Raw genomic sequence first — 23,643 nt, forward strand, 5'->3', positions numbered from 1 at the left:
GCATTCTGAGATTTTATAAAGAGTCTTTTCTCCCAAATCCACCCCACAGTTTCATATATATGATGCTATTCTTATCTTTTCCAAGAGATGCATATAGAAATCAATGAAATTTTACTTTAGGTTTGAGGGGAAGTATGTTTGTCACCCAAGAGACTCCTTTTAAGATATTGATTATTTTAAGGTGGTTATTTTTAAGAAAGAAAAGACCCAGAAAGAACTTTAAACCTCTCCCTACCCTACCCTTCTAAAACCGGCTAAAATTTTTTAGATAGATGGCCTGCTCCAGAAAGGGAGATAGTATGATAGATAACTATAGTTTAATAGGAACTTGGTATGATAGGCAGGAACCTACCAAGGCCCTTTAATCAAAGTCTTCTCTGCATCTCATTGTAAAGATGGCCCAGCAACCATTTATTTACCAAACATTTGTTTTTCTATCTCCATGCAAATTGCCTCCTGACCTTTGAAGTCCAAATCTTCTACCCTTGCTTTCTCTCTAGCTCAAGATGGCATATACTGCCTCTGTCCTCAGGTCCCATATTCTTGGAGAACCTCTGTACCTACATACATCACAAATTTGGCCACTTTCTCCTGTTAATGTATCTTGTGTTAATTTATTATTAATTCCAGCCAGAAGAATTTAGTAGAAGATACTCCCCAACAGGTGGAAATTTATTTTTCTGTACCTTTTAAGAGATTTTGAGAGAAAAGCATATATTATTACAAATTGTTTTCTGATTAATATTTATATAGAACATATTTTATAATAAGGGCAATTTAAATTCATTTCAAATACACTACTTTAAGAAAAATTTTTAAAAATTATTGTGTTTTCTTTATGTTTAGAGCTGAGAGAACACATTAAACATTAAATATATTTGCTAACTTCCCACATTTATTTAGCAGCAATGCCAATGTAGAAATTTGGCAATTCCATTACTGGAGCTTAAGCTGTACTTATTAAAAATGTGTCCATTTTACCCATTTATGCTTTTCATTTTAATGTATAAAGCTGCCTTTTAGGACTTCAGGAAGTACGGTGAACAACCACATTGATTATCCCTTTATGCCAGGAAATAATCTTGGGATCCCACTGAAAGAAAATTTGTGAGAATGCTATGATTTTTTCTTGTTAGACGAATTGTCAAGTTTCATGAAACAAGAGGGGAAATAAAATGAGAACTTGTAACCACAATTTTTGGAATTATGAAGAAATTATTGTCCCTTCCTTCCTGGTTTGTGATGCTAATGTTAACATTTGCCAGAGAATGGCAATCTGCAGAGCACAATACAAGTCCTAAAATTTTCTCAAGACCTATTCATGATTTTCAAAATGGCAGCTGGAATGAGTAGAGACAGTAACAATTTCCCTACCATAGATTTACTCTGCTAGTGTTTTACATCATCTAGGCTAGATGGAAGTTGGTTAAATGCTATCCCTATCTAACATCTCAGATGATTTTTGCTCTTCCACACTATTCCATCTTGTGTCTGGCCATATTCTCTCTCTCAACACCAGCTAGTTTGACTTGAGTTTTTTCTCCTTCTCTTTCACACTGCCTTCCTCCTCCAGTTAGCATTCTCTTCCTCCTCCCACTTACCTTCCCCTTCACCACCTGATTTGTTTTGCTCTTTCTCCTTCTCGTTCATTTTGTCTTTGCCATGCCTTCCCTGCCAGATGACCACCAGAAGCAATAGGGAAAGAAAATATTCATGAGTTTTCTTTCTAAAGTTTGTTTCTTTTGATTTTCCAAGTGTAGGGGAAAATGATGTTATGACTTTTAAACTGTAGTGACATAGGGAAATTAGTAACTTGTGGTTATGCACACTTCAAAAAGAGAATGGCAGATAACATTCTACATAATTATTTACTGTTGAAAGGGGCTTCTTCCTGAGGCAATGACTATTTGACCCTATTGCAAATAGGTGTTCCACTAGATCTCTTGTCAAGATAATTTTAGTGCGAAGGTATGAGGACTGTCTTGCTGGCAAAACTGCATCAGTGTATTAAGTATTTAGCTGGAGTATGTAGCAGCTGTTTGCTACAGCCAGAATGAGAATATTTTAAGAAATTTTGATGTCTTCATCAAAGGCTTAAAACCTCTAACAAAGATAATAACATTAGCCAAATATAGTAGGTGTCACATTCTAATTTTCTAGATTCAAAAATGAGAAATAAGGAATAGTTTTGGGTTGGTGATTATAAATTAAAAGTCTCCATTAAGTTGAGTAAAATAAGTTTTACTAGGAAATTTTTTTAATTTTTAAAATTTAATTAATGAACTTAAGGCATTTAATTTTTTTCCCATTTCTTGCATGTTTCTGGCATTTTCTGATCTCAGTGATGTTCTACTAGCTTCAGTAGATCTTTATCTGGGCAATTGGGACCTGGCCTCGTGGAGTTCTAAGGAACTCTATAGGCATCTGAGTCTTTCCATTGTCTAAAATTGATTACAGAATCAGTTTTCAGATATCCGTATTGCTCCAGTGATAGCTACAGTATATTTCTTAAATATACGAATGTTTCTCTTTTGTGACACTCAATAATGCCTTTAAGGTATATGGGTGTGTGGTTCACAATGAGGTCATTTCCTCAAACATGTTCTACTTGGAGTGTACCATGTGGGAAGAAACAAACCAAAATGATACGGAAATGCAATGATAGCTTTTGGTTTTTGTTTCCATTAACTGTATGCAGTAAAGTTCATTGTATGCTGCTAATTCCATTCATTGTTTGCTGTTAATATAGGACCCAATGATTGGCTAAAGCCCACTGATGACCAGTCAATGTGTTGACCATTTAAATGAAATAGAAGTAGAGATTATGAAATAAAATCATGATTCAAAAGTGTAGTGACAAGATTTAGAAAGGGCAATTAAAGTCACATTAAAAAGACATGCAATCTCTGGAAGGTCTTTTAAATTTCTGTAAGTGGAACCTAATCAACAAAACGAACAACCCAACAAAATAAAACCAGAGACTTGGAAATAAAGAACAAACCAACAGTAACCAGAGGGGAGGGGGGAGGGAGATAATGGGAGAAAGAAGGGGAAGGGTCATCAGGAGACATGTATATAAAGGACACATGGACAAAGACAACGTGGGGGAGGGGGACTGAATGTGGGAGGTGGGGGTAGGTAGAGAGAGGAGAGAGAGAGTAATGGGGAGAAAACAGGGACAACTGTAACTGAACAGCAATAAAAAAAAAAAGAGAATATGAAGGGGAAGACAGCATAAGGACTGAGGCCTTAATAGAAACAACAGAGATCATGATGCTACCAAATAAATACAAGCATAAATTCTGAAAAAATAAATTTTATTTACCAAATAATTTCCATACTTTTATCTTCCTCCTCAGTAGGATTAAAGGGATCTAAACATGTTCATTAAATAGCAAATCTACAATGGTACAATGAGAAATGAAGTATAGCGGGGAATCAAAAAGGGGTTGAGAATATGGGTGGCCTCTCTGTAGGATATTCTTTGTCAATAGCAGATTACTTTCCGGCAGCTCATGAAAATTAGTGCACATAAATATATCTGTGAAATTAGGATAAAAAAAGAGCACATGGTCTTCACATATATTTGGTGTATAAGTAGGAACTATCTTTGTGAAATTTTAATAATCTTCTTACACATTATCCATCTAGCCACATCAAATCATTTTGGAAATGGCTAGAGGTAGTGTAAATAAATGAATTTTTCTGACATATGTTTTCTGACCAATTACTGTTATTCCTAATTCACAAATGTCATATAGATCTTCATACATTTTAGTATTTTGCACAATTAATGTTTTTTAGATAATGACAGTGACAGCAAGGTAAATGAGGAGAAGTAAATCACAAAAAACCTTGGATACCATCTGTAATTGTCTGTATTCTGATAAAAAGAATCTAGGGAGTCAGTTTCTCCTTAGTTGCTAGAGTAAGCAAAGTAGTATAGTATTTACAAGAACATATACCCTTTGCCTGTGTCATTTCATGCTTTCACTATTACCCTGAGTGGAACTGATATTTATTTGAATCTGAAAAAGAGAAAATTCAAACAGGTGTTTGAATTCAAATTTTTGGATTTGGATTTAAATGCACTGAAAATATAATGAAGAAACCCACTGACTTCCACACTGTGTCATGCGGCACTTTTAACTGATCTTCAGCCAGGTTGCTGTGTGTCTCTGTTTGAAGCTAATTACTAACAGGAGACCATGCTACAACCAGGGTCTGCTCTAGGCTTATATTTTTTTAACTATGAAAATAAGATTTTAAAATATTCTAAATATTATGGCATTCAACACTTGGTATCTGTAAAATATTTGACTAAATCCTGGGTTTTGGTATTTCATAAAGCAATCCATGAATAATAAATGTAATAAAAACTCAAAAATTTGACTTTTTCCAGAGTTTGAGTTTGCATGATTAAGATGTCACCCCAGAGAAGTGAACATGACTTTGTGATTGTTTTCTCTAGGCACAAACACAGTATAACTTGTTGAAGATTCTCACTGAGCTGAGGTAAAAGTGCTCAGCAGAAAGAGCTCTATATCGCAACTTGGCTCACTGATGAAACTCTGGGTTCAAAATCACTGGGGCAGCCCACATTCTGCTGTTAACGGGGGAGATGGACCCAACTGAACGTACCACCTAAGAAGGCCAGGCCTGCCGTTTCTGCTTCAATGTTTCTCACGGGTGCCTTGCAAGGAATGAAGATAGGCAAAAAGTTTTGACTAATAAGATACATTGTTACATTAAAAATTGCTTTTAATAAAGACAAAAATGTTGCTTGACTAGTTTCTAATGTGCAAAAATTGACAATAAGCCATAACAATGTTTTTAAAAAAGGTACCAAAGTTCTCTACCCATTTTCTTCATACTTAAAAGTGCATAAAAAACCTTGTTTTTTATATTGCACTATATAGAATTTTATGTGTTAGATAAATGTTTATATTAGATATGTTAGATAAATAAAAACTTTGTTATATATGTATATAACTAACTGAATGTATATATAATGATATATTTTATCTATAATGTATATTATATATATACTGCATACATAATGTAACTTAACTTCTACAAATTCAAAATTCACCTGATTAAGTAAATTTATATTTTGAAACAGATAACCAACAAACAAAGCTTTCTCTAAGAGGATTAAATAGGCTTATCAACCAAATATCAATATGGCTTATTTTAATAATTTCATAATCCCCAAATAATATTAGCTTATTCTTCCAAAGTGAAATTTTTGACTGGTGCAAAAGTGTACAGATGAGCAATATAGGTACACTTCACTTTGAATATGAACTTCTCACTTCCTGGAGGTAACGAAAGTTTAGTCAGAGGTGCAGAAAAAGAGGAGCTAGTTATTAAAGATTCATTCCCATTCTTACTGAGCTACTCATAATGTTGGTAGTAGTAAATACCCTCACATCCCTGAATAATATATTCCAAATGCAGCACCTGTCTGTAATGAGTTACTTGATATTTTAAAGCTATTTCTATTGGGATTTCTCCTGCATGTCACAAAATAGGTGGTCATGAAATAACTGATGAGTGAATGGATATGAGATTGTCATCAGAATTAGGGCCTTAATGTACTTTAAGAGTTTGCTGGACAGGAACGTCTGGTGAGAGAGAAGAGATCTGGAATTCAATCTACAAAATTATATTCATAAAAATTTGCTGTCTCCCTGGCTGGCATAGCTCAGTGGATTGAGCGTGGGCTGCAAACCAAAGTGTCGCAGATTCGATTCCCAGCCAGGGTACATGCCTGGGTTGCAGGCCATAACCCCCAGCAACCGCACATTGATGTTTCTTTCTCTCTCTCTATCTCCCTCCCTTCCCTCTCTAAAAATAAATAAAATCTAAAAAACAAACAAACGAACAAACAAAAGAGCAGCTAATGTTAAAAAAAATTGCTGTCTCTACAGGAAAAACATCTAGAAAATCCCGGTACTATATTTTTCATTCATGGGTAAGTTTGATCACAACAATTAGAAATACATTGCTAAACTAATTACCCTACATTATGTTGAGTGGATTTTTTAAAAAAATAGCCAAACAATATCATAACAACTTAAAAATGATTTCAATGCTTTTTAGCTATTAATGGTAATTTATCACTTGTGTACGTCTAAAAATATTTATAAAAGTAAAAATAATATTAGTAATTAAAATTCCAAACACCAAAGCATCATTAAATACTATATGTTTTCCTCTAATTACAAAACCAATTAACTAAATTGTTCATGGCAATGACAAACGCTGTCAAACTATTTCCTTCTACTCTGCTAATATTAAAGGATGAGCAGGACATTGCACTCACTGGAATCTATGTTGAAATGTATTTTTAACAGATAATTTTTTTAAAGATTTTATTTATTTATTTTTTTAGAGAGGGAAGGGAGGGGGAGAGAGAGAGAGAGAGAGAGAGAAACATCAATGTGTGGTTGCTGGGGGTTATGGCCTGCAACCCAGGAATGTACCCTGGCTGGGAATTGAACCTGGGACACTTTGGTTCCCAGCCCATGCTCAATCCACTGAGCTACACCAGTCAGGGCCTGAAATGTATTTTTATAAGACAAAAATTCTGTTTAGTCTATGAGTCCTTGGAGAAAGGAGATGCAAAACAGTTTAGATTATGATGCAACTTTAAGCAGGAACTAAGTAAACTATCAAAACTTGCCAAATATTTTTAAAAGCGCACATTTTCACATAACAAAATAGAAATTGTCAGTCATCCAGCCTCCACTCATCAGCATCTAGTGCACAGCTTCCCTGGATGCGTGAGGCTGCGGAGTGAGGCTGGGGCATCAGAGCCTAGCTATTTTGACTCAGCATGGAATATTCTAATGGGTAATACTCCAGATAACAATACTGTATTTTACATTTGAAAATTGCTAAGAAAATAGATTTTAAAAGTTCTCACCATAAGAAAACACTATAATTATGTAAGGTGGTGGTTGTTAACTTACTGTGGTAATCATGTTACAATATGTACATGTATCCAGTTATCATGATAATGTTATAATTGTATTAGTTGTATTATCTAAAACTAATATAATGTTTTATGTCAATTATACATGAATTTTTTAAAAAATTGCTTACTGCATATAGGAGACTGTTTTGCATGATGTGGGCCCAGCTCCCACTCTGAGATACACAGGACCCACGCCCATGGATAGGTTCTCTCATGGAGAATCAGGCCTGCAATGTGCCTAGGCTGCTTTGAGTCTTCCTCTTGCTAAAAAACTCCCTCACCCTGAATTGAGGACATTTACTGCCAAGTAACCTCCTAAAATCCATGCTAAACCTTCCAAGGATGAGTGTAACAGTTTCAACCACTTTTGCCTTTTCATTTGCAAATATCCCTCTTCTGTGATGTGATTAGCAGCATTGGCTCCTTTGTTTTCTGTAAAAGGTAACCACCTAAAGCGAACCTCTGCATAGTAAACCTGTAAGCCAACCTGTGCATTACATGAGGACCATCATGTAATGTGCCAAGAAACCCAATAAAGGCCGGTCACAGCAAGGGCCGAGGCTTTTGCTTCCCTTGAGAGAAAAGCCATGCTGTCCTTTTTCCTCCACCAGACTCAGTAATCCATGTGAATGTCTCATTTCATCCATAATGATGTGGACACTGTGGGCCGGTGTCTGCATCAACTGCACACTTCCCTGCAGGGGTGGCTAAGGTTCATCAGGTTACAGTTTGAAACCTCCTCCTAAATGAGTTTCCTACCTGTTGCAGGGTGGTCATTCCTCTTGGTGGTTGGCATCTTCCAGTCTTTGAATAGCCGAGTTTGCTTACCCTTTCATCTGCTGCTGGACCTGTCTGTGGCACTTCATTTTGGATATTACAAATAAGGCTTCTATGAATATTTCTGTACAACTCTTTGGACATATGCATTCAAATTGCAGCAAATTTGAAAAATTTTCAAGCTTCTGTTTATAAGTAAATTCCATTTTCATCCTCAAGACTGGTGGCATTTAAAAATTGTGAGTTTTGATGAGAGCATGTAGGGGATAAAAAGCACTATGTTACATGAACAAAATAGAACTATGGATGGGTAGAAAAAAATTTGAGGGCAATTTAATAGTACGTATCAAAATAAAAAAAATCCTTTGTTCAAAAAATTGCCCATAATTTGCTGTTATATTAGGAAAATTACTTAGCCTATATATGCTGATTTCTTATCTGTAGAAAGCAGATGATAATATGCAGTATCTATTTCACAGGCTTAATATGTAATTCATAGGATTACTGAGCATTGAACAAATTAATTCAAAAAATGCTTGTATACCAGGCCCTGGCTGGTGTAGCTGAGTGAATTGAGCACAGGCTTGTAAATCAAAGCATTGTTGGTTTGATTCCCAGTCAGGGAACATGCCTGGGTTGCAGGCCATATCCCCAGTATGGGGTGTGCTAGATGCAACCATACATTGATGTTTCACTCCCTCTCTTTCTCCCTCCCTTCCCCATCTCTCTAAAATAAATAAATAAAATATTTTTTAAAATTCTTGTATACAAAAAATTTCATTATTATTTTTATTATTACCTATAGAAATCTACTCTTTGGAAATGCTTTGTCAAATATATAGGAAAGTATTTTTAAGGGTGTTCACCACAACAGTATTGTCATAATAACACATTGGAGACAATCTCAATGACCTTTGCTAGGGATTAATAAATAAATGGTGGTATCTCTGTAGGAGACAATGCAAGGAAAGGGTGGATATGCATGCTGAACAAGATATGGCCTCATTCTAAATTCTGCCTCCATCCATAGTAACTGTGGAAATTGGCCCATTGATTAATCACTCTGTGTCTCAGTTTCTTCAGCTATAAAAATGATAACAATAATACCACCTTATGAATCTTTGTAAGGAATCAATGAGACAGCACACGTAAGTTCCTTAGAAGAGAATCAGGGCATAGTGAGCATCCCATACATTGTAGCATCACTTTGGAGTATTTTATACCCTGTTTAAAAATCCAGGCAGGTCTGCATGTGCTGCTCAAGAAGGACACCCTGAGGGGAAGGTTTCCTTTTCCCCTGTAGGTATTGTATAATGGAGACAAGTGAAAGAGTCACTTATAGATCCTTAAACTTGGGTATAAATGTTCAAATATCTGTCAATTATTACTTTATCCTCTAATTACAGCAAGAGAACAATAGTTCTCTTTCTTAATTTTGATTACAAATAAAAATTTTAATATATAAAATTGATTAACTCAACAGTAAATAAATATCAAAATAAAAAATGCTTTTTAGTCTTTGAGTAATTTATTTAAATTTGTGAGTTTAAGAAATACATGTCAGTATTTACATATGCAAAGAATAACACAAGTTAATGTTTTATTGGAAAGGCTACTGTGACTGACGGTGTTGGGTGATTACCATTTTATATTACTTTATATTGAAATGACTTCATATGGGAAAACAAAAGTAGTTATGCTAACACATGCACTTTGTTTTCTGAGCTACTGAATCTCTGTAGTAGAAAGAACTTCTTCATATTCAGATTATCCAAAAGAAATCCAAATGACTTTATGAAATAAACAAATTTACAGCTTCAGACAGATTTAAAAAGTAGATTTTCACTTTATGCAGAAAAACTAAAAATAGAGCAGATGTGCATGCAAAGGTAGATAAAAACACTGGCTACTCCTGAGTAGGGGTGATAGTCACTCCTTCACACTGATTATGTGCGGTATAGCAAGTAACCGCTAAATGTAGTAGCTGGGGGAAATCTGGCTGGAATCTTTCCTTTTACAAGTCGTAGCCACACTTCCTGCCCATAATTTAATGCCAATAAGGCATCCCCAGTCAAAACCCTATCACAATGTATTTCACTGTTAATATTTGCAGATTCAAATGCAAGCTTGTCTCTTCCATCAACCACTAAAAATCCAGAGATATGACCACTAAATGACTCAATACTATACTTAAAAACATATACCCCGAGATATGGAATTCTGAATTTTCCAGTATTTGGAGTATATGAAGATCCATAATTGACATCTAAATTATTAAATAGAATAGGACCGGGTGTAGTCATTCCATATGTATGAGATGCAAAAAATGCCACCATTGGTGCATATCTGTAAGATCCTTTGGAAAAATCTGTTAAAGGGAAAAATAGAACAAGTTAATTTTTGTTTTTACCTTGTTTTGCCTTTCTTTATATCCATAACACTTTACCTCAGGTACAGAAAGGGTGAGCAGGAGAAAAAGGTCATTCATCATATTTAACAAGGTTTGGTGTGTCTGTGTGCTTCCCTGTCCTCTTGACTGAGTTACCTGAAAAACTTAGCATCTCTGAGCCTCAGTTTCTCCATTGAAATCAGGAAAGAATAATAGTAACATTCTACCTCTCTTATAAAAATATCTCAAAGATTAATTTACATATTGCTTTGTTCTCTCCAGAGATAAAGGAATTCAAAGCCCCTTGAAGGAATTGACACTGACATGATGTAGAAACAATTTTTCCAACACCTTGTCAAAGAGTATCTAGAGGCTAAACGGAAACCAAATCAAGTCGTATGCACCATAGAGAAGTAGACAAAAGGAATTCTCTATGTAATTAATGCCAAATGTACTAACAAAGGCTGAGATTTAAAAATAGACTACAAACTTTACTTTTCACTTTCTGGCATATTAAAAGCCTGATTTGAATATGTTTTTTGTTCTCACTAAAGAGAATACATTTTAAATGTTGCATATATTTTCTTGTACAGAAAATCAGAAATGGTATATTCTTGAAGTAACTTTATAGCAACCAATAATTACAAAAATAAATGGACAAAAAAGACATCTTATTCTATTCAATTAATTTGAGCATGTTCTAACAGTCCTTACCCAGTCAAAAGGCAAAGAGATGCTTTACTAGTAAGCACTTAAGAAAGCTTCATTTAAATGACTATATCTGATATGAATGAAAAGTATATTGTTTAACAACTTTTTTGAGGGGAAAGCATTTATATTATATTTTAGGATGCCCAGGGGGGAAAAACTTGTCTCTATTACACTAATATTGAAAATTTCAATAAGTGTACATCAATGAGAATTTACTAGACAAAATGATGTTTCTGCTTATAAATCCTGTGCATTATTCAGCTAAGTTTCAGAAGTAAAAGGTATTAATGCTCGTGATTCCAGATTAAACAGGCTTAAATATTCATTCATAAATATTTCCAAAAATGTTTTTGTATGTGACATTGAACCCAAGGGTGTTTGCACTTCCTTACCTGGAGCTACAGCATTGTCCTCCGTGAGCCTGATGGTGCAGTTGTGACCAGTAAAAGGGTGTCGGCAGGCGCAGACGAAGCTAGCCCTTCCACTTATGCACGTGCCCCCGTTCTGGCATGGGGACTTGCTACACACTTCTTCTGTTACTGAAAAAAAAAAGTCAAGAGGAAAGAAGACAAAAGTGACCTACTTTCTGTGATCTCAAATTATAGTTTGTAGCACTATGAGAAAAAAATACTAAGACATAAGAAAAATGGGTTCTCAGGCCCAGGCTGGCCTTCACTGTAGTCACAGGACTTCTTGAAAATCCCTTAACTCTGTGAGCTCTCTTGTTTCTTGGAAGTGGGTATAATTCTGTGTTCTATGCATTTATTTGTGTGGGAATATCAATATTTTTGTTAGCTGTTCACAGAATCATGTAAGTTTGAAAATGGTACATGATAAAGATAATATTTCAAATCATTGGAGAAGCAAAATATCTATTTAATATATTGTGCTTAGATAATTGGATACCCATAAAAATGTACATTCTATATGCATAAAAATACTAAATGTAAAAAAGAACCTCATATGATTGCATTATAGTCAAAGAAAAATATCTTCATAGAGATTTAAAATTTTGGCAAACTTTTCAAAGCAAAGCAAAACAAAACAAAACCAAGAAGTTATAAGAGGTAAAATCCTGAAGTTTGTCACTGAAAAAATTAAAACTCATTTGCAAAAAAAAGCCACCATTATCAAAATTCAAAGATAAGTGACAGATTAAGAGAAAACAAAATAACAGGACAACAATCTAATGACTAATATCCATAACACATGAAAAGTCCTGACCAATCCAAAACAACAAAAAAATGTAACCCCCTAAAAAAAGTGAAAAATAGGCAAATAATTAGAGCTAGCAAATCACTAAACAAAAACACGAAAGCTCATAAAAAATTAAAAGCTATCAACTTCACTACTGGTGAAGGAATGATAAAGTATCACCACCATCAGTTTTATATCAGGTGGTGACATTTAAAAAGACAGAAAATGTCCTGTCATGGTGGTATGAGAGAAAATGAGTATTCACTTAGTGTTACTTCAGCTTCAATAGGTAGGACCTTTGACTAGCACAATTAGACCATGTTTACTAGGACTTAAAAGCTTCATTTACTTTGAACCAGAAATTTCTTCTGGTAAAATATAGACTCCAGACACACTTCCTACATATTCAAAGAGAATTGTTCAGGAATGTTCTTTATGACATCATTTGCATTATTGAAATACTGTAAGACATCAGAATGAGCATTGATGGGGGACTTACTAAATGAAGTACAGTATGTTTTCACTAAGGAATATTATACAGCAGTTTAAGAATGAGGACATTTGATTTATTGAAGACAGTGAATTCCAGTCCATGCATTAGATATAGAATAATTTTACTTATTTAGAAAGCCTCAAATTGTGAGTATGGTTATAAACATAATAGTTATGTAAATGCAGAGAAAAGGTTAGAATACTGATGTTACTGGCCACAGTTATCCCTATGGCACCACCTTGTGGTAACAAGCAGTTACAGTACAAACATTTCAATGATTTTTTAATTAGCGTTGATTATTTGCTTTGTTTAACATTTCTCTCAAGAAGTGTGGTCTATAAATACTTTATACACATTCTATTTTATATTGAAATAACTCAATTCACATAAAAATGTGACCACTAGATGCTTCTATTGTTAGAATTTTTGGCAAAGAAAATATAACACAATTAAAAAGTGATTTAAATTATATTGGTATATTCTTTGCAATATGCTATAAACTATTTTCCCAACTAAGATACACATCAAAATATTACATATGTGATATCTTTTAACAAACATTTTATGGCCTACATTTCTTTAACATTATTTCTTAACCATGTGAATAGGTTATTAAAACGTACCATTTGCTACTAGTTATCATTCTAAAATCGAGCCCGTTACTTGCTGGCTTTAAAAACTTTAGTGATTCTCCATTACCTATACTGAATTCTTTATGTCAAAGCACCAGCTTCATCTGCTTTCCTACTCTCTGAATCCAGCACAGTGATCAACTCACAGAATAGTATTCAGTTAATGTGCTTCACTGGGAATAAATCAACTGCACGGTGGAGTTGAGGGAATATTGACTTATTTATGTAACCTGATTAGCTCTGTAATTCTTATTTTCCCAGATGGGAAAATGCTTCTGTCACCTGTAGACGCTGTACTGTCCATGAATCAGGAATAAAACCTGTCTCTGGGCAGGAGAATTTTGGGAACTTTAAGAAATTTATTTTTCCGCATTGCTGTTAGCTCTAATGTGAGTCTACATGATCAGGCCCATTGGTTTCTGTTTAATATTCAGGGTGCACATTCCATTCTTCTCCTTGTGTCCCATTACCTCTAGAAACAGTCTTGCTTTTTTCTCTTTTTTTGAGTCATTTCCGAGGGTGCCATTTATTTTAGTTTCTTGTAGGGTCATTCATCTAGAGTAGGGGTCTCCTTGAGCCTAATAAGGGCCTGTACTTCCTCTAACAGCTGTGGTAGCTCAAGTTTGCTGAGACCACACACAGTTCACCTTGCAGGATATCTGTCATTGTGCCTACAGAGAATCTGCCTGGGGTACCTCACCCACGGCTCTGCACCTGCTGCTGCATGTGTTTTATATGCCTCTCTTTGCCTTCTTGATGTTTGAGATACCTCTGGTCTCTAGGTCCTTGCCAAAATAATCTACATTACAGTACATAAAGCTGTGCCTATGGCTCCCAGAACTGGACATGCTGTGAATTTAGTCTAATCAGAGCAAGCTATGGTAACATTTGTCATTAAGAAATGACCTCACACTTCTGTTAATATCACATAAGCATTAAATATTCATTATTTATTTTTGCATCTGTATCACACTATGTCATAACAGGATTTCTATGCTCCAATGTCACTGGTGGTATTTAATACTCCATACTTATTTAACTCATTTTAACAGGAATTCACAATTATTGCTGATAATTAAATGTATCTTATTGCATTTGACTTATCATCTCTGGTCTTTGTTTTAGTTCTGTATGCAATGTTTTAACCACCCCTCCAGGCTTTGATATCATTTTCAAAGGTAGGTTTTATGTGTTCATCCAAGGCATTGATACAAATATGTTATGAATCAGTGTCAAGTACATAGCTTTATAATACACAACTAAAGATTGATTGGCAGTGATTTATCAATTGAAAGTATTTGTACTTTGTTATACAATTAGCTACAAATCTCTTAGGAATCTTATCTGACTTTCATTTTTCTACTTGATTTCTAAAATACTTAAAAATTGTTAGGCACCTTTACAAATTTCTGTGCATATCTGTACTCAATAGGTAATTTGTTTTTGAATTAACAACAAAAGTAAGACTTCAATAGAACATCATTTGCTTTTTGACATCTTTCCTATCCCTGTCAAAAGTCTTAATTACATGTAATTTCCTTAATTATTGTATGATACTCAGAAGTTTGCTTAATAAATGTCCTTCTTAATTCCAAGTAGGTGTGAGCTTTGTGAGGTAAGGGCTTAGGTCTTTTATTTCATGAACTGCATGTCCCCACTGAAAAGCACAGTGCCTGGTACGTAGAAGTGCTAAAATGTCTTTCTGCAGATGAATGAACAAAGGAATAAAAGACTGGCTAGATGACCACATCATTCTTATCCAATATTTTATTGCTTCTTCACAGTTCCTCAAAAAATTACAGTTTTCTTTTTTGTAATCAACAAACAGTGTTTATTGTGCAATTCCAATAGTTATTTGTGGTGTCTTAGTTTAGAGTGAGTCTTCATAGCCATTTCTACTGCCTAGTTTAGGCTAAAAGTAGCAATCTAGTTAGAGATCTATAAATTTCATGATATTTCTTCAAACATTAAAGGACTAAAAGTACTAAGGATTTATCATTTTACAAGTATTCTACAATTACACAGGTCTGATATATTATTCATTTTATGAAATAATCAAAGTGATTTGATTATCGGGAAGAAAATTACTGAAAGAGTCCTTCCAATACAGCTATGACTTCTTTAAAACTCTAAACCAAAAGTAGAATAATGATGAAATAAGGATTTCTCAATCACCGGGAATGTGCCAACTTTAAGATAAGGCACGGACTGGTATTTTTATCTTTTTTTCTGTTTTCGCAGCATGCAGGTGGTATGATGCCACCAGCATGCTTTTCTAGAGACAGGGACTCATTTCAAGCATACTTTCCACAACTTTTCTACTTTTGGCTTCAAACCTTTTAAGCTCTTTCTAATCCATTTATTTTCTTTAATGCAGATTAGTGCAAGTAGTTGAACAGTTCTGCCAACTCCACATCCTGCTGTCTGGTGCAGTAGTATAACTGATCTTTTAGTATTCATTTCCCTGCTCTGAGCATGACTAATATTACTTTGCCATTGTCTTGCAATGTTTCATGGGTCTCAGTTTGTTCTGGATTTTGCTTTTTGGATCCCGATAAATGTGCTCAAATTACACTTTTCCATTAATTCTACTTCCGTATTTCATAAATATCCATGTTAAATTTGAAATGGAGAGCTCTCTAAATTTTCAAATCCTTCTGCCTTCGCTAACATTTGCCATTCTTATTATATTATCCTTACTTGCTTAATGCATAAGCTCCTGGAGAAGAAACACTGTGTTGAATTTACCAGTCTGTTTATTCATTCTTTCTCAGTGCCCATTCAGCATTTACTCAATAGATATTCAATAAATAAAATGAAGAGACACATAGTATTGATAGCTTCTACTTCATTCATATTTCTATTTATATTATAATAATGTTATATATAATATGATTTATATATTATTTTACTTTTATTTATTATTTATTTGAATTAATATTTAATTGACATTTTATTGTTTAGTTCTGTTTTAGCAATAAGATGTTATTTTTTATTTCTTTATTTAAACAGTAATTTTTCAGCGGGCAGATAACTGATCCCTGCTTGTGGCAGGATAGTTTCCAACGGATTAGTGAGGGGGTCTGCCATTGCCTCTGGGTCAGCTGTGTCACGCGCAGATGAAAGCATTATACAAATCCTCTACAGAATTCTGCTCTGGCTAGTGTGCCTGCATAAAGATGGCACTTTGTTTATCTTTCATCCTGAGTATTTTGACTGTCAAACTATGACTCCATTAATTTTCAGTGCTATTATGTCTCCTCATTTATCAAAATTGTATCTATTAAATAAGGCTTATCCTTCTAGTGCTCTAGAAATACTTCAAAGGACCCTTCCAGCCACTTCTAGAAATACCAACATTTGTTTACGTTAAATTTTTTAATTCATTGATTTAGTTACTCATATTCTGTTCATGGGTGTACAGGTGGATGAAAATATTATTTCCAACTGTCTTTGCAACTTTTTCTTCAAATTATCACTTTCAATTTAGTTCTTATTATATTCATCTGTTGTTATTGATAACATTTTCTGGGATATTTTCCCAACTTTTTTAATCCAATCAATCAGCAATCTTTACCAAATGTATTAGCCCTGTCTCAAAAAATTTACCCTTCTCATCAAACTATTATTCTTTTATCTTAAGCCATGACCAAGGAGATTCAATATTTTTGTATTTGATATTATCAACTATTTTCACCTTTTTCTTCAGAGTCATAACCTTCAGTCAAAAGAAGAATAAAAAGCACTGGCAAATATATCCAACATAATTAGTCATTAGAAAATGCAAAATAAAATCACAAGATACTATGAACCTATTAAAATGGTATAATAAACAATATTGACAATGCCAAGTGCTAACAAGATGTGAAGCAATTAAACTTCTCATGTATTACTAGTGCAAATGTGAAATGTTGGCAATTCCTCATAAAATTAAACTCTATTTATCTTGCAATCAAGCTAAACAACTCCTATATATTTATTCAAGAAAAATTAAAACTTACATTCACACAAAGTCTTGTATGTGAATGTTTATAGCAGCTCTATGCATAATCCCCCCAAACCAGAAACAACCAAAATGTCCTTCAACTGGTAAATGGACAGTCTGCAGAATGCCCATACAATGAACTACAGTAATAAAATGGAATACATGCAAGAACATGGATGAATCTCAAGCATATATATACTAAATTGAAACAAGACTCAAATGCCTACACACATAGTATATGATTTCATTTATAAAATACTTTGGAAAAGATAAAACTGTAAGGGAAGAAAACAGATCTCTGGTTGCCAGTGACTGGGAGTAGAGGAAGGGGTCAGCTACAAAGACACAAAAAGAAATTTGGGGGGTGGTGATCTCTATCTTAATTGTAGTGGTGAATACATGACAGCATTTATCAAAACTCATATATTTACATCAAAAACAGCACATTTAACTATGTAAATTATACCACAAACAAATAAACTTGTCTCTTTCAAGTCCCTCAATTTCCTACCTAGGATGTCAAAATCAGTGAAGGTGTATGCCAGGCTCTTTATTTTTTTGACTGCAGTATTCATATTTATTTATTTTTTAAATAAATAAATGGCCCTGCTCCTTGACTCCCATTTCATCTCATTAACATTCATAGTTAGCATTCTCATTATATCAGGGCTAGATGATTGTAGTAGTTTCAAAATCATTTTTCCTGACACTAAACAACCTTTGTTCATATAATTTTGAAATGCATTTCCCTAGCACTATACAATGTAAACATCAGTGCATGTTAAAATCTTGTATTTTTAAGTTTTTGAGTGTTTCAGGCAAACTTTTCAGGAGAATTCAAAGTGTGCATGTGTTTACACATACACACATATAATACTCAGACACTGTCATAGACTGTTGTAGGCGATATACATTGATAGTCTCTGAAGAGAAATTTGGCAATACTTATAAATTTTGTTTAAAATGTACATGGGCTTTAAACTACTATTTTGCTTCTTGGATTTATCTTAAGGAAATAAAATTAGAGATAAGCACAAAGATTTCTCTAATAGTGCAGCATTACCTAAAATAATTTTGAAAATGCCCTAAATGTTAAAAGTAGAATGCAAGATTGGAAATGTTGGCACATTCTTTCATGTGGTGAAGAGACAGTATAATCATCTGGGACATGAGAGGAGATAGAGAGCCTGGGTTCACATCCCGGGGCCAAAACTGAGGAACTCTGCAACTTTGTACAGGTTAGTCAACCCTTCTGGATACAGTATCCTCATCTGTGAAGTAGAAATAATGATAGCACCATGGACAGAAATTGTTTTGAAACTCAAATATTAACTATATGAAGCAATATAAGCCTAGTACATAGTGTTAGACTACATGGGAAAAATATTTTGGATGAAAATATTAATCATATAGTAAATGCTTATGATAAATTGTAATTATTATAATTATTATATAATATGTATAATAAGATAAATAACTGACTTTATTTGAGGGCCTACTATGTGCTAGCCTATTTTCTTTGTATTTTAGGGATATTCCATATTTTCCATAATGAATATATATTACTCATAGAGCCAGAAAAAACATTTTTAACCCCTCCCAAAACTCCAATTGCCTTCTCAACACTGAAGCATAAGTACCACTTTGTGGACAGACATTCTGACGTTCTAATCATATTTGTCATTAGTCCCTGAAGTGGACCTTATGTTCTATTCCGCTCTAGTTCTCATTTGCACAATTTTTTTTCTGTTATTTTGTTTACACAAGTCCTCCTTCTATCTCTATGGGATTATTCCACCTTTTTAAAAAAGAGTTTGAGTTCCAGGACACATGAGTTTTCCTTGTTCCAATAATGATTTCTTTTTATTTTTAAATGAGATCTCTCTCCCTCTCTCTCTCTCTCTCTCTCTCTCTCTCTCTCCCCCCTCTCTTCCTCTTTCACCTGCTCTCTTCCATATAAGAAATCTTCATGTTTATATCTTAAGTTTTATTCTTTACCTCTAGCTATCTAATTTACTTCCATGTCCACAAGTAATCAGCCCTGGATACATAATTTCCAACTTTTATCTGATCCCAGATCCATATTACTAATGGACTTTTGAACATTTCTGCAGGGATAATAAATCTTTAATGTATCACAGACTAAGATTCTTTTTCTGTGTACATCTGTGCTTCCTCCTTGACCTTCCTATTTCTAACAATAGAATGACTAACTTCTCAATTGCAGATACTTTATTTAATCTTTGGGGTTATTCTTTATTCTGAGTGTGTATTTTCAATTAGTTGTTTTTTTTCTACTAAGGATATGTTCACATTTAACTAACATTTCCACATTCGATTTTATTCCTACCTCGGTCACCTAGTTGAGGTAATGATTTTCTCACTGCTCAGTCTGAATAATGTGCCTACATAATTATACCATGCTCTTGCATAAAAAATTCTTTAACTATTACTAACAGAATGAATTTAAACACACTACACTCAACACAGTGTGAAAATGGTTGAATGAATGAATGCCCAGCTCAAGACTGCTTCTTGCATGAGATTTGCCCAAACACCCAGAGAAAACTTAAGAAGACACTAACCTTGTACAATAATGAACTATGACACTTATCCAACATTTAGTATAGTCTGTGGCTTCTTTCTCTTCTTTCACATTCAGAATAGTTTTATAATAACATAGCCTTCATAAACACATGACAAAAATTAAAAACATAAAATATAACCAAACGTCACATTGCTCCACAGTACATCTTCCACTATCAAATTTTTCTAAAGCAAACTTACAAAGCTTCTGAGCCAGGGCCTTGCTTTCTGTCCCTTTCCTTCCGCAGTTTCTTGCAGATTTCACTAATTTTCTAACAAATGGCATCTATCCCATCATCTTATCTAATAATGCTCCAATCTGTTCCAAATACACCACAGTACTCTCATTTCCCTTACTTTTCTCTGATTTTTCTTTGGTGTGTAGCATTTATCACCTTTGAACCTACTAAGTAATTTATATTTTTATTCAGGAAGACAGGAATTTTTTTTAACATTCTGATACACTGAAAGCATTTAGAACACTACCTGATACAATGTGGCACTTAATTAATACTTGTCAAGTTGAATAGTTATGAACTGTTATAACTTTCTAAAAAGAATAACAACATTAAAGATAGTTTATCTTGATTCTAAGACAAAACTGCTTAAATGAATTTAAGCATTATATTTTGAGCTAATATAACATTGTATAATAAAAATGATCTTGTACTTTTCCTATATCTTTCTTTAATCAAGGAAAATGTAAAACATTTTGAGTCAGATCTTTTTCTTTTTAAAAAAATCTTTTATTTTATTTATTTATTTATTTTTAGAGAGGGGGAAGAAACATCAATGTGTTGTTGCCTCTTACCCACCCCTAAATGAGGACCTGTCCCACAACTCAGACATGTGCCCTGACTGGGAATCAAACAGAGACCTTTTGGTTCCCAGGCCAGGGCTCAATCCACTGAGCTACACCCGCCAGGGAATGACAAAAGTCTTTTTCAAGCAAAATTCTTAGCTTACTGTTACACATAGTTTTATGAACACTTAATTTGCAACAAAGGTACCAAGCTTAGATTATATTTGACAGGTAATGCTGATGTTTCATTATTTTCACAGTTATTTATTATTTTTCATAACTTCTAATTTATGCTGGTAGTGTTAGAAAACACTTAGATGTAATGTCCACATAAACCATGCTCATCCCGCTACATCTTTGTCTCTTCTCAATATTCTCTCCTGACTTCCCTCTCCCCAGCTACCCTGTAAAGGTTGCTGTTTGCCGACTCTGCTCCCTTTTCTGGTCTCTCTGCAGCACACTTATTCCCCCAGCTTATCTTAATTACATCCAGAGTTTTAAAACACCATTCTTCTGACAATGTCTCTTAAATCTTAATTTCAAAATTTAACCCTTATTTAAGATGATAAAACCTAGAATATACAGAATTCTTAAAGGAGTGTTGATTGCCCATAAAAATGACTTATTTTTTTTTAAATTTAGACATGTATTTTGTTTGCTGTATCATTCTAACACATGACATACATTAACTTTCTCTGAATTCTTTAGTTCTCCAGTGTAATAATTTTATTGGTAATTTATTTTTGGAGTTGTAGAGATGTGAGTTTAGATCAATCAACAGTGATAACAATAAAGTGCCATATGATTTTTCTCCTAAAATGACATTCAAAATAGAATAATTCAAATTAAATTTATAGTAAAATACTTATTTCTTTTCAAAATCATTAATAAGCTATGTATAGAAAAAGCTATATATAAGCTATATAAAAAACCTGTTAAAGTATGTTTTTCAAATTTCATATGCAGTTAACTTATGGCACAGCTACTGTTTTTTAAATTTTATTTTCATTGTTTATGCTATTAAAATTGTTCCTGCTTTTTCTCCCTTTCCCTACCTCTACCCAGCCTCATCTTTTCCCCACCCCAAGCCAACCCCCGTTTTGCTGTCCATGTCCATGTGTCATGCATAAATATTCTTTGGTTAATCCCTTCACCATCTTTCCTCCTGTCACCTCCTTCCCCAGCCTCCTTTCTGGCAGATGTCAGTCTATTTTATGTACCCAAGCTTCTGTCACTTTTTTGTTCTTTAAAAATATTGTAACATAAAAAGACAGCTATTATTTTTATGCTAGATTTTTTTGTCAAGATGCAAGTATCATGTTCACTTACATGGCTGTGCAACAAGTTCCTACTATATGACAATAATCCGTGCACCTGCATTTTCATGTTTAATAATCAATACAGCACAAAATAATATCATGTGCAAGTTTGAATTTATAATGTTTTTAATGACCAGTAGAAAGACATTTATTCATTGTATTTGATTACATGCTAGTCTATAATCAAATTTTGTTTCAAGTCTTTGTTGTCAAAAAAAATTAAAAAAACCAAAACAGTTGAGAAATAGCTTGTGTGATTCTTGTTAGAGAAACAACCCAAGCACATGCAGTGATGATGTAAACAGAGCTCAGTGCTCTGTCTGATTTCCTTCTATTAGAACATGTGGTATAGATTTTTTTGAGCTATGAGCATCAGATGCATGGGTTTCTGACTGTTCACCTTAGATATCACGGCCACTTCGTCTCAAGACAAGGTTCAGAAAAGGGTTGTCAATTTGTTGGCATTTTTTCTTCAACTGTCATCTTTCCCATGAAGGGGAATCTTATGAAACACTAGGGGAGTCTCTGTTTTTCTACCAGGGAACCATGAACAAAAAGTAGTTCATTTAATATTTGCTTAAACACTGACATGCTTTATTGACACAGCTGGGGAGGCTATCCCCAGCAGACAGGCTTGCTAATCAGTTTGACACAAAGAATATCTTAAAGATCATGAGTAAAACAAAGGGTCAATATAGCAGGCCTGAGAACATAAGTAAGTACATAAGGAAGCCTGTATGTGGATTTCCCCAGACTCCGTCTGTGTCATTTTCCCTTGCTTAGCTGTGTGCAGAACTATATACTGAGTTCTAGGAGTGCTTCTATCAGGCCACCAAAATTGTGTGTGGCTTTGGAAACCTTATAAAACAGATCATAAATTCTAAATTCAAGCAGATATCCTTCAAAATTTAATTAGCTTATGTTGAACCATTCTGTACAAGAGGCAATTTATTAGTTTTCTTGAGGTATATTTGAAAATATTAATTTTTATAGTATGGAAAAGCATATAAAGAGTAGAAAATATCTTGGGGAAAATCACAAATTTTTGTAGATCTTTTCAATGTTTGTCAATGCACATGTACTTTATACAGTTAAACCTTTACATTTTGTATCCTATTCTTCTTGATTTATCATTATATAACTATAAGCTCATTTATAAGTGGTATGTTGAATTTAAAACAATGAATGATAAAAGTAAAGATAGGGAACTACAGAATACCCTGAGTCTGTAAATGATGTTGATGTATAGAAATAATTATGTATGAAATATTAAGTAATAAATATTACAGAAATAAAATATAAACCTTAAATACAGCTAAAAAACTGCATCAGATATTAATAATGAACTTTTATGCTGCATGCAGGTCATTTCCTTTATCCTTAAAACAAACTTGTAAGGTGGGTGTGTTATTCTTATTTTATAAATGAGGAAAGTAAGGTTTAGAAAAATTACTTATTACAAATAAATATGTTGCCAAGCAAGATTTGAACTTGGTTTCCTGATTCCAAATTCAGTGGTTTTTAGTCATCCCAACTGCTTTCATGTAGACTTACAAAAATTTAGAAATGGTTTCAAAATCATATAAAACAGCTAAATGTCTATTAGGTTCTTATTTTTCTTTTAAACTGCTTATATTCACAATAATTACCATTTAAAAATTTGTATTGGGTACATGACCAAATCTTTTACAGAATGTAATCTTTCTTAGGAAGAGTGAGGCAATAATTATGAATAAAAATATTTATTAAAGCAGCACCAAATACATTTGG

At 33.7% G+C, this 23,643-nt stretch overlaps 1 protein-coding gene across 1 annotated transcript in view; it reads right to left on the bottom strand.

The window, feature by feature from the left end:
* Window positions 1-9,268: 9,268 nt before the first annotated feature.
* Window positions 9,269-23,643, bottom strand: part of MMRN1 (multimerin 1) — a 64,179-nt gene continuing 49,804 nt past the window's right edge. Inside the window, exons 7-8 of the mRNA XM_036026447.1 lie at window positions 11,252-11,398; window positions 9,269-10,127 (exon numbers count right to left, since the gene is read on the bottom strand). Coding sequence (XP_035882340.1) covers window positions 9,706-10,127; window positions 11,252-11,398 — 569 coding nt within the window. The 3' untranslated portion in view covers window positions 9,269-9,705. The remainder of the gene's footprint in view (window positions 10,128-11,251; window positions 11,399-23,643) is intronic.

This window comes from Phyllostomus discolor, chromosome 1 (assembly GCF_004126475.2).
Source record: "Phyllostomus discolor isolate MPI-MPIP mPhyDis1 chromosome 1, mPhyDis1.pri.v3, whole genome shotgun sequence".
Taxonomy (NCBI): domain Eukaryota; kingdom Metazoa; phylum Chordata; class Mammalia; order Chiroptera; family Phyllostomidae; genus Phyllostomus; species Phyllostomus discolor.